General features: G+C 42.7%; 1 protein-coding gene across 5 annotated transcripts in view; it reads right to left on the reverse strand.

Moving 5' to 3' along the window:
• RNF144B (ring finger protein 144B) overlaps positions 1-13,500 on the reverse strand; it is an 86,393-nt gene that overhangs the window by 37,068 nt on the left and 35,825 nt on the right. For 3 of the 5 annotated variants that reach the window (XM_042869555.1, XM_042869558.1, XM_042869553.1), the window contains exon 2: positions 88-276. In XM_042869555.1, coding sequence (XP_042725489.1) covers positions 88-252 — 165 coding nt within the window. In that variant the 5' untranslated portion in view covers positions 253-276. The remainder of the gene's footprint in view (positions 1-87; positions 277-13,500) is intronic. The other 2 variants (XM_042869557.1, XM_042869556.1) reach the window with 1 other exon arrangement.

Raw genomic sequence — 13,500 nt, forward strand, 5'->3', positions numbered from 1 at the left:
TAGCAGGATGTAAGCAGTCCCATCTTGAAGTTCTGTCTATCTTCCATTACTCTGCTCTTGTAACTTAAAGGTGCTGCTAAATCTTACCGATGTACAAAAGATGCAGTGGCATTCCTGCAGAGTGGTCATCTTATCCAGGGAATATTCACAGAGACATAGCTTGCAAGTGAGCAGGGGCTCCAGTGCTAAGTCTCCAGCTTCTGACTTGTCAGCTGTCATGGTGTCAGGGCTAGGCTTCCCTGCAGAGCCCATTCTCTCATCAGTTGTCCTCTCTGCCTGGAAAGAGAAATCAAGAGCTGAAGCATCCCACAGACCATGTAGTTACTTCTCATTGAAGAGAGAACTTATAGCTCATGAAAGCCCCTACACACCTAAATGTACTGTCATCTTGCTTCTAGTCTCGTGCTTCAAGACATTTTACCAAGAATGTTCCTGAGAGCCCAGGACCCCAAAAGACCTGAACTGGACTGCATTGTCAGAGATTTACCTTGTTGGCATTAAATGTATCAGTCAGGGCACTTATCAGCAAATCAAACACAAATCACATAGATTAGACATTACTTATATCGCACACAACAGTATTTTTATATCCAACCCATGACCATGCAGCTCTTCCACTTAACTCTGCAGGGCTCCTAGGCATCTAAATGAGTTTTGTGAGCCTTAAACTAAGTGCACACTTACATGGAGATGCTCAGAATAACCATATCCCCAGAGCTTGGGGAAGAAATTCCTATCCTTAGAGAAGCACCAATGGAATGGTGCACCTCACAGAAATATCATGCTTAAATACAATGAAACTTGTTTCATAAGCATGGTATTTTTGTGACGAGCACTTACTGCCACTTCCAAGAAACACGGTCTGAATTCCACAGACTTGCCTCTGAATACACTTATCTGATGGCAAGAAGGCCTTCACACACATTTCTGAGAAGCAGAGGGCTGGAAGCCAACTGCACACAGCCAATTGCACCAGCACAAAGTGACAATGCAGCACCACCAAATCTAGGAGGTCACTTTACAAATGGAAGCTGTGTGAACATGAAAACAACAGGGGACCGAGACTTGTCCGTGTGCCTGTCAGCTCTGACATCTCACAAGGCAAAGAGGAGATGTGAGCCCTGTGGTCCACTTGTGCTTCCCTCCCCTGCAGCCTCATGTGTCCCCACGGCAGGGCTGTCAGGTCACATTTGGCAGCATGTCACTGCTGCTGTGCTGCTGCACCCCAAGCGGTCATGCCAGCTGCAGCTGGTCCATGTGTACACAGTGCACTAGCTTGCAATATCTGCAGAACTTCTCCCCAGAAGAAGAAACGATTGTGCTCATGGAGCTAGAAGAGGCAACACATTTGAAACCTTGCCCCACAGCTCCTATCCCACAAGATGGCACACGTTTGAGACCCATTGCCATGCCTGCCCCATGAGGCTCTTGTCCAGAGTTCCTATGAGTCTGCAGGAAGACCATTTCCTTTCAAAAGCTATGCAACCACAATAGATCTGGGTGGAGCACACTTTTTCACTCCTTAGTTTCCAGTCTGGAAGAGCAGCCATCAGATGTATCTCTTGGGATGTCTTTCCTGTAAGCAGCCTGTCTGAGAGACACAAGAGTCATAGCCAAGATTCTGGCAACCAAGTTTCTGGCCCCTAATCCAAAGAAAATCCTCCTTTTAATGTCTTGCAATCACTGCTCAAGATATGTGCTGTGCCTGCATTATTTTTGGCTCAGTCTCCACCTGCAGTCTCTACCATGCAGTCCCCACAACACACTCCATACAGCTGCAGAGCTAGAACTCCTGCACGGCCAGAAGCCTTGGAATGAAGCTTCCCTCTGAGTCAGAAACTGCAACACTCTTCTGTAATTACTGCAACAGGAGGAAAAAAAAGCAGCAGTGAGTCACTGGAAACGCTACGGCAGATCAAGAACTACCTGTTATTTAGAACTACGTGTTAGACGTTATCTCAGTGTTTGGGAGAACTGCAACACGTTTACTCAGCTGCATCCATAAAGGTAAGCTACTCACCTCCACATGCAGAGCGCCCTGTGGAAATCTCCAGTAAATGACTGAAAGCAAAGCTGGAGGATCAGAGCATCCAGCCCCCAGCACAGCCCTGGCTCACCTCACCACAACCTCATTAACCCCAACACAGTTCAGCAAATGAAGCAGCCAGAACTACAGCTATGAGCACAACCATGCAGCCTGCTTACAGAGCATCTTGGGGAAGGCATCACAGCCACCAGCAGCTGCTCTCCCTCCATGCCAGCCCATCCATAAGCTCTTCTCCAGGTCAGGCTGGCACAGGCAAAGCTACCCTGTTAGTATCTGAAAATATGTCCAGCAAAGTGAGGGCATGTACACAACCTGCTCCTCTTCCCCAAGCAACCTAACTAATCAGTTTGCTTCTGCCCACCAGGACTGCTACTTTTGCTATGGCTGCCACAAAAAGCATGCAGAAAGAAAGATCACAAAGGACAGCCCATGCAGCAGCAACTGGGCTCTGAAGAGAAACCAGGCCTGGTGAGGGTAGTTCATTTCCACAATCAGAATAGTCGGTGGAAATGATGGGGAGAGAAAAATCACTTGTCTTCCTCTTGTTCTCACCCTCTACTCCTCCTTTTCCAACACTTCAGGATGCATCGTCCTCTTCCAGGCTCTCAAACCACCTCCTCAGCTTTAGCACCACTGTCAGAACTGACTTTTCCATCCACTGTGGAACAGCTCTGAAGTTCCAGCTCAGTTCCTCCAAATTTTTATAGCTTTTACTTTGCTAGGCCCAGTTCCATAGACTGTCATTAGTTTACTGCACATCCATTAGCACTCCTTATAGTGGATTAAAATTCCTACTGTAATTACAAGTTGCAAAGAATTTAGGTTGAAAACAAAACATCTTGAATGTTGTCCTGCAGAGGAAGAGGCAGTCAGCTGAGGACAAAGTTGAAAAAGAGCATTCCATATGTGGTTATATTAATAAAAAATATATATGTGAATATATTCTATTATGTTATAGTAATAAAAATAAATTACCAGAAATAAAAGTGGAAAGTCTCTCTCAACAGAGGCTGCATGAAATCTTGTGGAGCAAAGAAAAACACATCTCAGGGATGCATTAAAACAGAGGACTAGACTAAATTCTGCACCAGCACAGATCAGTCAAACTGACTCAAACTGGTCAAACTGGAGGTGCAGAGAAGAGCTATTACAGCTCATGATAAAAATCCCCTCAGCCCCTGTGCCGCTTTCTGGGGGGAGGCAGAGAACTTGGGGATGGGGTGAAAGCAAGCTTGGGAAAAAAGGAGGGTAGGGAGAAAGTGGTGTGTAAAGTTTTGGTTTTGTTTCTCACCACCCGAATCTATTTTAATTGGCAATAAACTGATTTTCCTTGAGTACAGTCTGCAACCCCTAGGTTGAAAAAGGTAACACTCCTGTGACAGTCATACAGAGGCTCAGGTAAGTCTGCCCAGCTGCCTCAAAGCAAGATTACCAGTCTGGAAAAACAAAAGTTACTCTGTGCAAGTGACAGCACAAGCAGGCCAGGCAGTCTCCTGAACTGCGACATCAGGATCTGTGTACCTGCAACCAAGTCACTATTTAGCTGAAAAGATGTGTGTGGGTGTGACTTTTGCCACTTAGAAACATCATGCAAAATCATGAAAGGTTTCCTCACTGGTACTGGAGGAGAATGAATGGATTGTATTCAGTGCCATAAATCACCCTTTCATTTTTCACACGCCGTATCCAATAACAACAAGAGTTCTTAGAGAAGCTCCTTCAAAGCTTGCGTTTACAAGCAATTCTGCTGAAGTTAGCAGAGCTCTATGCTTTTAGCTCAATGCTGAGTTTAAAGGAAGCCAAGGAAAGTACCAAAATGAACAAGCTGCTGCAGGAAATATTCACAGGACAAAAAGGGTCCTTTATATGTTTTTCAGGCTGCTGCCCAGATGATGAGACAGGGTAAGAACCCTGACATCCTGTCTGCGCCAAGCTTCGCCCCCAGGCTTGCCATAAGCCAGCTCCCAAGGAAGGGTGGACGTGCATGTACAAGGTGGGATCACAAAGAGGTTTGGGGTTCGGCTTAAGGTCAGGTGTGGGCCCAGCACATAACAATGCCTCCCCACTTTGCAAAAAAACAGTAACAGAATGACAGAACTGACAGCACCTGTAAAATTCCCATTTAGTGTTCCAGGTATTTATCAAACTTTATTAGAGAAATGTTTGCAAGCGCTGCATTTCTCATGCCCTAGAGATTTTTGAGGTACTCCACCCATTACAAAAAGGATCATCATAGAAGATTTCAAAAATCTAACAGTAGCATTGAGATAATGGAGTCAGATCACTGTGAAATTAGGACATGTGAAGACAGGTGTCAGAAACAGTTTGTGTTACATGTTTATGAGGGTGGATAGTGATAGGACAAGGGGGAATGGTTTTAAACTGAGACAGGGGAGGTTTAGGTTAGATATTAGGAGGAAGTTTTTCACACAGGGTGGTGAGGCACTGGAACAGGTTGCCCAAGGAGGCTGTGGATGCCCCATCCCTGCAGGCATTCAAAGCCAGGCTGGATGTGGCTCTGGGCAGCCTGGGCTGCTGGTTGGTGACCCTGCACACAGCAGGGAGTTGAAACTGGATGAGCACTGTGCTCCTTTGCAACCCAGGCCATTCCACGATTCTATGGTTTATAGCATCAACTTCAACAAAGTTGTTCAATCATCTTGACCAGTTCTGGCTGTGTGTCCTTAGCTGTCCCAACTCTCTCAGGGCACTGTTATTCAAAAAATTTGCATTTAGGGTAGTTTTTTTGAACTCCGTGATTCTGCACAAAGATTGGTCTGAATCAAGCCATGCTATTGCTTTTGTGGTCTAATAGACTGGCCGCTAAACCACAATGCAATCATCTCCTCTTTTGATATGCAGTGCCTACACAGAGCTACCAATCTAGTCCACACAGCACTACTTATCAAGTACCAGCTAAGGAAGGTTATAAAACATGTGATTAAAGCTCTACTTCCAGAAAGCCATCATCTTCGAGGCGGACGCTTCATCATATGCTTAAGTGTTTTTATGTAAAAAAAAAGTCTCAGTGTTTGCCTTATTAAAATGTGATTATTAACAAGTCAAACAAGCGTTTGATTTTTTTTCTGAAACTGCAGTCAGCAATCAGATCCATGAATGTAGGGTCTAATTTAAAATACATTTTTTGTGCATTTGGATTTCCCATAATACATCTGTGCCTTAATACAAGCAAGCAAGCCAATGACTTGATTACATGCATGCACAAGGAAAACCCATTTTGGATACCATGATACGCTACCGAGGTGAAGTATTAGAGAGAACAAAAACATTTCAGTATCTGTACTCTTTGAGCACAGACTGAGAGAAGTCAGATGTTTAATACTTCAGACAGTGTAAAATTCTGTTTTAAAATCAAGCAGCCTAAGTAAATTTCTGTATGTTGCATGAGAACACACTGAAGGCAGTTTCTATCACTTGTTTTTGTTGGAAAGTCAGGGAAAAAGCAAGCCCTTGAGCTGCTGTTCAAGAAGTATTGGCTGTATAGAGTATCACCATAGCAAGCTAGCAACCACAACATAAATATATAACATATTTTGTAAAGGATATACTGAGTGGGAAGCCTTTCATACACACACACAAAAGTAAGGGACAGAATGCACTAACTCAGAATATCATCCTGCTTCCTGTAAGGTATTTTTATACTAGATTTTAGGATGCCTAAAGCACATATTGAACAGTTTCCCCAATCCCACACAAACACAAAAGTTTCAAATTATTCTAGTAAATCAAAACATCATTAGAGCATATGTAAATCATTACACTCCACAACCCTTTGAGGGCACAGTTGTTCAGTAACACTATCTCTACTGCAATACTGTGTTGTAGTACTGTGATACTTCCCAATCACTTCTAAAGACTGAAAAAGAAATAATGCAGAATTCTGATCTTCATCTCTCCTCAGTACAGTCAGGAGCCATGCAACAGCAAAACTCACTGACCCCATGAGGACAAAAGTAAGCCTTTCTGGGGGGATGATGATGTCAGATCACTGCATTGCAGAAGCCACCACCTTCATCGTGTTCTGCTGGAACAAGGATGGAACAGATGCTGAGGAGACAGCTCCATCAACACTGCCAGGCTAGGAAGCAAGCTCCCCACATCACATCTACTGGACTAAGCCAGCAGGGCAGGCTCAGCCTGGCTACTAGAAAAAAGCTCTTCATCAGAGGGTGGTCAGACTCCCCAGGACAGTGGTCAGCACTCCATGTTGGACAATACTGTAAAACATCTGGGTGGTCTTATGTGGAGTCAGGACTTGGTAGTCTTTGTGGGTCCCTCCCAACTCATTATATTATATGATTCTGTGACTCAGGTGCTGGAGGCCTTCAGGCAAGCAATTTAGGGTGACCCAGATGAACTGAGCTTGCTCTGCCTAAGCAGCATGATGGTTCAGGGTGCCCATAGCAAGCCATGGCAATATATCTGGTCCTGCAGCTTGTTAGTAGCAGGACTCTCCTGATGTTTCACGCTCACCCTACACACTGTGAAGCTGAATTCAAACAGCACAAACTGCAGCTAGACAAAAGCACTTGCAAACGTGGCATCAAACATTTCCAAGTATTTCCAAAACACATCAGAACAAGAAAATGGTGCCAACTGGAATTTCAAGTATTAGCGACCAACGCAAGATTAGACTCCAAAGCTTATCTAAATGACACTCCCTATTCTTAATGATACTGTGCAATGTCTACCAATGCTAAGCTACAAGGAATTTCCATTCTAACTAGTTTGGCGTCCTTTATTTTGAATTTCCTGTTGTCAAGAGGTAATACTCCACTACTAAAAAAAGCCCCACTCTTCATGACATCAATGTCAAAAGCAAATGATAGATCTTCCTTTTTGACCATGTGAGGGTTTTTGGAAACCACAACATACTAAGTAAAAAGGAATAGAACCCTTGGGATGTCAAGTGGGTTGATAACTTGGCTAGCTGTTTGTATCAGCCAAAACAGGAATAGGAAGTCAAATGCAACAATCTGACTCTGACACAGGAGAAAAACAAAACAAAACAAAAAAAAAAACACGGTTTATCTTTGTTAACTTGATAACAAAACCTTGGGATACATTAAATCCTTGAAATGGAATGTTTACAGTCCAGATAGTTTTCAGAAGATATTTGTGACATTGGCCTATTCTGAGGTCAAGGAATTTTCAGAAGGTATTTGTAAATTCATGATGTTAAAGCAGTAGAACTGTATTTGACAGAGGGGCCGACGACATCTGTTTGGTCATAGCAAACTCTCTTCTAAGAAGAAAATCAGTGAGCTGCTGGGCTCCTCTGCCTGCAGACTGCTCCTTCAGAGCAGCCAAGGCTGCGTGCAGGGAGTAGCGTCCGACTGCAAAGCAGGCAATCCAAGGCAAGTAGGGACACGACTCACAGCCAGGCCTTGAAGGTGACAGCAAAACATTTCTTAGTGCCAAGGCAAGCATGCAGAATTTTCCAGTAGGCAAAAAACACCTGAGCTGAGCACAACAATGAAAGATCTTCCACCGAGCTCTGTAGGAACGCTGCATACTGAAGAAATCAACTGAACGTCATATATTGAGAAAATGGCATCTGTTTACTTATTTATTTTTAGAAGAGATGATCTGAGTAATGCTTTCTTTTCAGAGCCTGCAACAAGATGATACCTTTAACACCTCAGTCATTTCTTTCTGTGAGGCCAAGACACCTGCAAACTTGAAAGATTATGGTCCTGCCATCTTGTTTACTGTGAGCATCAAGAAGTACTTTCACACAATTTTGGATTTACATCAAAAGGACAATCAAAGTACAAGTTTGTTTTCCTTTTACAGTTTTTGTGTGCCTGCTCAGCGAGTAAAACCAAACACAATGAAGGTTTCGTTTGCCCTCTATCTAATCTTTCAGTCAAATATGCTGCGTATTATTCTAAATAAAACATGCTGTTCAAGATAACTAAGATAAAAACAATAAAGGATTGAAAACTACCTTCAACCAAAGAATGTCTCAATGACATAGAACATTGGGAAGAGTAACAGGCATCAAAGACTGAGATCTAGTCCAAAGATTACACCTTGTGGGAATCACAGTAGTTAATACAACACTTTACTTTAAGAAAACAACACGAGAACGTACTCACTGTGCTATAGTTTGATAAGAAATAATTCAGAATCATTAAGAAGTAATAGAGGAGGTTTGGGAATCTAATATGAGAGCAGCTTGTTTTGCAATGAACACCTGCATTTATTGAAGTAACTGACATTTCTTCTCATAGCTGGTTATCAATCTCATTGTAGTGTATCCTGAAATCTCTGCCAGGTCCTCAACGATCAAACCCTACCAAAGTCAGCTGCAATGGGAGGTGAGGGAAGGACAGAGAGCTGTACAGCTCCAGCCAGATCTGCAGAGGCAAGAAAGGGAAAGAAGCTCCTGTGGCAATCCCTGTCTGAGCTTCTCTCTTCTAGTTCTCTCAATGTCCACATTTGCTCTTCCTCTTTTCTAGTCTGCTTGTTGCATTCCTCACTTAAATTCCAAATTTCAACTTTCATTATGGAAATAACTTCAAAGGAGAACAGAAAGCTGTAAACACAGATCTCAGCCTTAAGAACCTTAGTACCTGACTGGCTGGTCCCTACATTACCCTACCCAGAAAGTCAAAGCCCTGACAATGAAAATGCTGCCAATGGCTCCAGAAGGCCTGTTCATGAATGCACAGATAAGCAACTAGTGATAGTTAAAAGCTGCCCTTCCAAAGCCTCCCAAACACTCCAAACAATGTACATCTAATAACACAGCCCTGAAAGACCTCATAGCCTTGCTATACTATAGCATGACAATCTTCTAAAAATCTTTCTAAGGATACCTTTCTGGTGGATGGCCTTAATTACGACCATGCCCTTCAAAAAGGTCTTCTGTCATCTCTGTTAAATAATCAAGAAAAGGAAGTATGGGAATACATCTCAACTCCTTCTTTACTCCTCTTCCCATAGGTGCCTATTTCTTTCATTTGTTGGCCCAATATGCCAAGAAGAGAGAGGCTATGTCAGCAAGGGGTTTGAAATTGGTCAAACCATGTTGACTACTTGAGTGTTTGCAATATTTTTATTGCAAGTGGCCAGTATAAAAAACACACATCCTTAAAGCAGCATTAGCTAGATGTTATATACATTTATAGATGTTACATACACTTACTCCACTCTAGGCAAAGGGCATGATTTTCTTTCCCACAAACCCTCCCTGGAGAGTGTGATGGAGACTCTTCACCACTGAACCCATCAGCACAAATGTGAAGAGGTGTGAAGGGCTCAAGATAGCATTTTCTCCATTGTGTGAAACTTCACGGAGCAAGTTATTGCTGGCCCTCTGTATGTCGTCTTAGTCCTAAATTGGGGAAACTCCACTGGGACAGGTTCCAGGATCAGAGATTAACCGAGATTTTGCTGCTTGAGAAATTTCAAGTGAGTGCACTGCTGGGCAGCCCACAGGGTCAGCTTTTTTTCCCCCCCCCCCCCGGCTAACACCCCTTTTTTTTTTTTTTTTTTTTTTTTTTTTTTGGAGGGGGGTGAAGGGGCAGGGGATACCAGCTTGTTTTCCTTCATCTTCTCCCCACATCCACCCACCTGAATGCTTCCAAAATTAAGAAGAGCCAGAACACATGAACGTTCGTATATACAGTTCAAACATAACCAGTGTCAGCCTGTACATCACAGCTTCTAGTCAATCTCAGAATTTTCTTTGCATGCAAACGATCAGCCTATATGCTAGCTGTCATAAAATGTGTTTTTCCTTCTACGTACATGGGGTTTTACAGCATTCACTTTTGAGTGATCTCTAGCTGTATATTCATCAGCAAGGAGTTCACCCCTAAGCCACACTGATATATAGTACATAAAAGTGCAAGTGTAGGCAGCCATTGGGGACCTCTTTAAGCCCCTGAACATAGGGAGACAGCTCTTCTACTGCAATATATTCCTTCTTTTTGCAAACAGAGCACGTGAAGGTTTTCAGATCTGCACATTTTCTCATTGACAGTCTGAGGATACAGTATTTTGTATACGCAAGCATGAATATCAAAGCTTCTGTTGCAGACCTAGGCAGAGTCCACGCTTTGGATGACTCATGTCTTACACTCTTCCTTCTCTCCTCATTATTATAGCAAAGTGAAAGGCAGAAAAGCTTGCAACAGACACAGACAAATAGCAACATTCTCAATTAAAGAGGAGGAACATGAGCACAACAGTAAAATGGTATTTTTTCCCTTCTAGTTAAAAGTAATTTTGTACTGTTTGTCTCTTGATCAGCGCCCCTTGTCTCTCCATCAGACAAAAAGCACATAGAACAACTCCCCATAACTGCTGTGTCTACAACAACCTCTAATGCAGAAGAAAATCCATACAAGTGATGCGTTCTATCATGTATAAAACCACATGCACAAGCTGGAATCTTTCACAGTAGAATGCTGACTGTGATTTCCATGATCAGCACATCCAGACCAAAACCTAAACATATCAAGTCACGGTTCTAGAGTTCAGTCCAGTCCAACTCATTCAACTGCCCTTGTTTATGGCCTTTGAAGTCTGTCAGAAGAATACAAAATTTCTCATTAGGTTTCATACAAATACAATTCAAACAAATTGCCTTTTGACTAAAGCGTGTCTGAGACTACCTCACTTGAGAGGAGCTAAGCATTCTCTCAAGTCTGACTTCCATGGCCCCAGTTGCTGTGCCCAGCACTAGTTTGGACAATAGAGATGTTGAGCCATCAGAAAGAAGGGGCACAAGGATGCTCACAGAACGGCCCAAACTCCAGCAAAGTCAGAACTGTACTTGCAGGCACCAAGGACATTCAAAGAATCAGGCCACTTGATAGCATTTCTAACTAAAACACCATTTTGTTCCTGTGCTTAAACAATGGATTTTCCCTTGGTGGCTGAGCAGATTCCCCTAGAAACACAGTAAAAAAAACCCACATAGATCTGGGGCAATCCATAATCTAATTTCTTTATTAAAATAGAATAAAAGGAACCAGATACGGAGAACAAATGTCATTGTGTGAAGTACCTACACATACCCAGGTACCTAGGAAACAGCATCAACAAAATATTTTTTTGTATAGGCACCTTTATTCGAAAGTGTGTTTACAATGCAGTTAAACAAGTCATGATCTCAGGTACTGAAATTTCCACTCAGACCTCTGCTCCTCCCTGGAAGAAGAGAAGTTGGGGAAGTCCAACTTAAGTGGGAAGTGTAATTTGAGATGCTTTATTTTTTTTATTATTAATGTTTTAAGAACTGCTAGCAATGATCTACTTTGTGAATGCAATGCCCACTCCATTCCCACTGAGTTGAAACCATTTACAAGAGACACAGAAAGATTACTGAACACTATTTTTGTACTGATCAGCACAATGTTATTTGGCACAAGCACCTCTGTAAATATTTGTTGAGGACTGGGTAAATTTGCTGTGTACGATGGCCCTCAGACCTGTACTTCTCTCTGTCAAGGCTCACAGTTGAGCACTGAAGCTCAGCTGTGCTTCAGCAGAAATACAACATGATAGAGGCTGAGCTGACTAACAATGCTATCTTTCCCTTATGATCTTTTTGGTTTTGTTCCATGTTACCCTTCACAAACAAAAAGATGATTAATTTTGAGATGGAATGAATGTAAGGCTATTCCTGGCTGTTGGGTCACGAAGGGAATTTGTGAAGTGCATTACACAGGACTGGGCTGTGGCACAGGAAAGCCAAGGGGAGAGAAGGGAACTGTGGTCACCTTTCAGCAAGCAGGCAGAGGAAAAAGACAGGTTCAGCCTCACAAACGTGAAGGCAGTGTATGCTTGGGTACATGCAAGGAGGTCCAGTGGACTCAGTTAACAGTGACACTGGCAGCTTGCCATGGTATTTTGTTCATGTGTGCTTGTGATCCATGGGCCTAGAGATGTAATTACAGTCTCAGATTTCACAATACTACCAGTCCGGGAGATATTTATGGGTCTGATATGTGCAATCTATCTGCATTGCATAGTTTCAGGTATATTCAAGAAAACTCACTCACTCACAAAGAGGCACAGCCAGTCTGTTGCCTTTTTCTTTAAACCACACACCAAAGCAATACCCGTCAGTGGGTCTCACTACTAAAAATCCCTGAAAGGTCTGGGCAGAGCAGGTTACAGGCACAAGACTCAGACTCATATAATAAATACTTTCAGTAGTATACCAATGAACTGGGAACCTGGTTAAGTATTAGTGCTACTTGTTTTTCTGTCAATTTACTTGCTGCTTTCCATAGTTGCATTTTAAACTGAAGATGTTATTAAGGTCAAGTGGATGCTTTCTTCCTCCAGCAAAAAAGAAAGGTCAAATAATCTCTTCCACGTTGTTTATTTGTTTTTAGAAAGCTTCTGAAGCTTTTAGAGAATACAGCGTAACCTAAAAACCCAGCTAGAGAGGAACATTTCCATATTGTTGGCTATTTATATTACTGACTTATGCTCTGCTCAAACACAATCACCAAAGTATCACTATTTGCAGGAAAGAAGAATGACTGCCAGGAAGCAGCACACGGGATATAGTACAAAACTCGATCTAGTTGCCAAATGCTGTTCCTACATGAAGTGTAGGGAGGTTTCCATGTACTTCTATGAGCAGACAACACTGTTTTAAATATCCTCACTGCACAGTTAAGATGCATGGGAGAAAACAAGTCTGATTCTCATCATACTGACTTGGCTGTGGAATTGCTCCAGTTTATTCTGAAGGAATACCTCCCAGTTTACCATAGCTTTACCAGAGCTTTAGATGCTCTGCAAACACATTCTTCCTAGTCCATAATGTAAAGCACTACTTTCAGTATCATAACTACAGCCATCCCCTTATCAACGTACTGTATTTCTTCCAAAATAGCCCACGTTCACCACGAGAAGGGCTTCCGCCACTTTCATGCTATGACAACAACCCGTACACCCACTCATTTTCAGGCACAGACAAGTCCTAAATGGCAGGAGAATCAGGCCGACTGATTTGTTTTGGAAAATATTTAAGGACAGCATTTTGGAACTTCTGTTTCCAGAAATATTGGTGTTCCAAACGCAGTGCTTGTCCTTAACCAAGACCACTTGCCCTTGAGGCTGAGGGCAGCCAAACATATCACGTTACTGTGCCTGCTCACAGCCGGCTGCAAGGCTGCACAGGGGCATTTCAGTCACAGCCTCTCTATCTGCTGAAATGTATTTCTTAGAAGCATTCACTATTTACCAAGGGGATGGGAGTCAGCCTGCGATGTTTCCTTAACTATCATCATCCTAAATATTTTACTACTTACACTGCTCTCTGAAGGAGGATATTTGATATTGTCACAGACAGTTAGGAGCAGAGTGCCTTCTTACTACAGAAAATACAGACTTACTGTAAATCACAGTGAAACATCATTACTGAAGAAGCTTTGTACTGGGAAAGCTCTACAAAGAGA

This window comes from Lagopus leucura, unplaced genomic scaffold (genome assembly GCF_019238085.1).
Source record: "Lagopus leucura isolate 7727_CA_CO unplaced genomic scaffold, USGS_WTPT01 Super-Scaffold_100002, whole genome shotgun sequence".
NCBI classification, from domain to species: domain Eukaryota; kingdom Metazoa; phylum Chordata; class Aves; order Galliformes; family Phasianidae; genus Lagopus; species Lagopus leucura.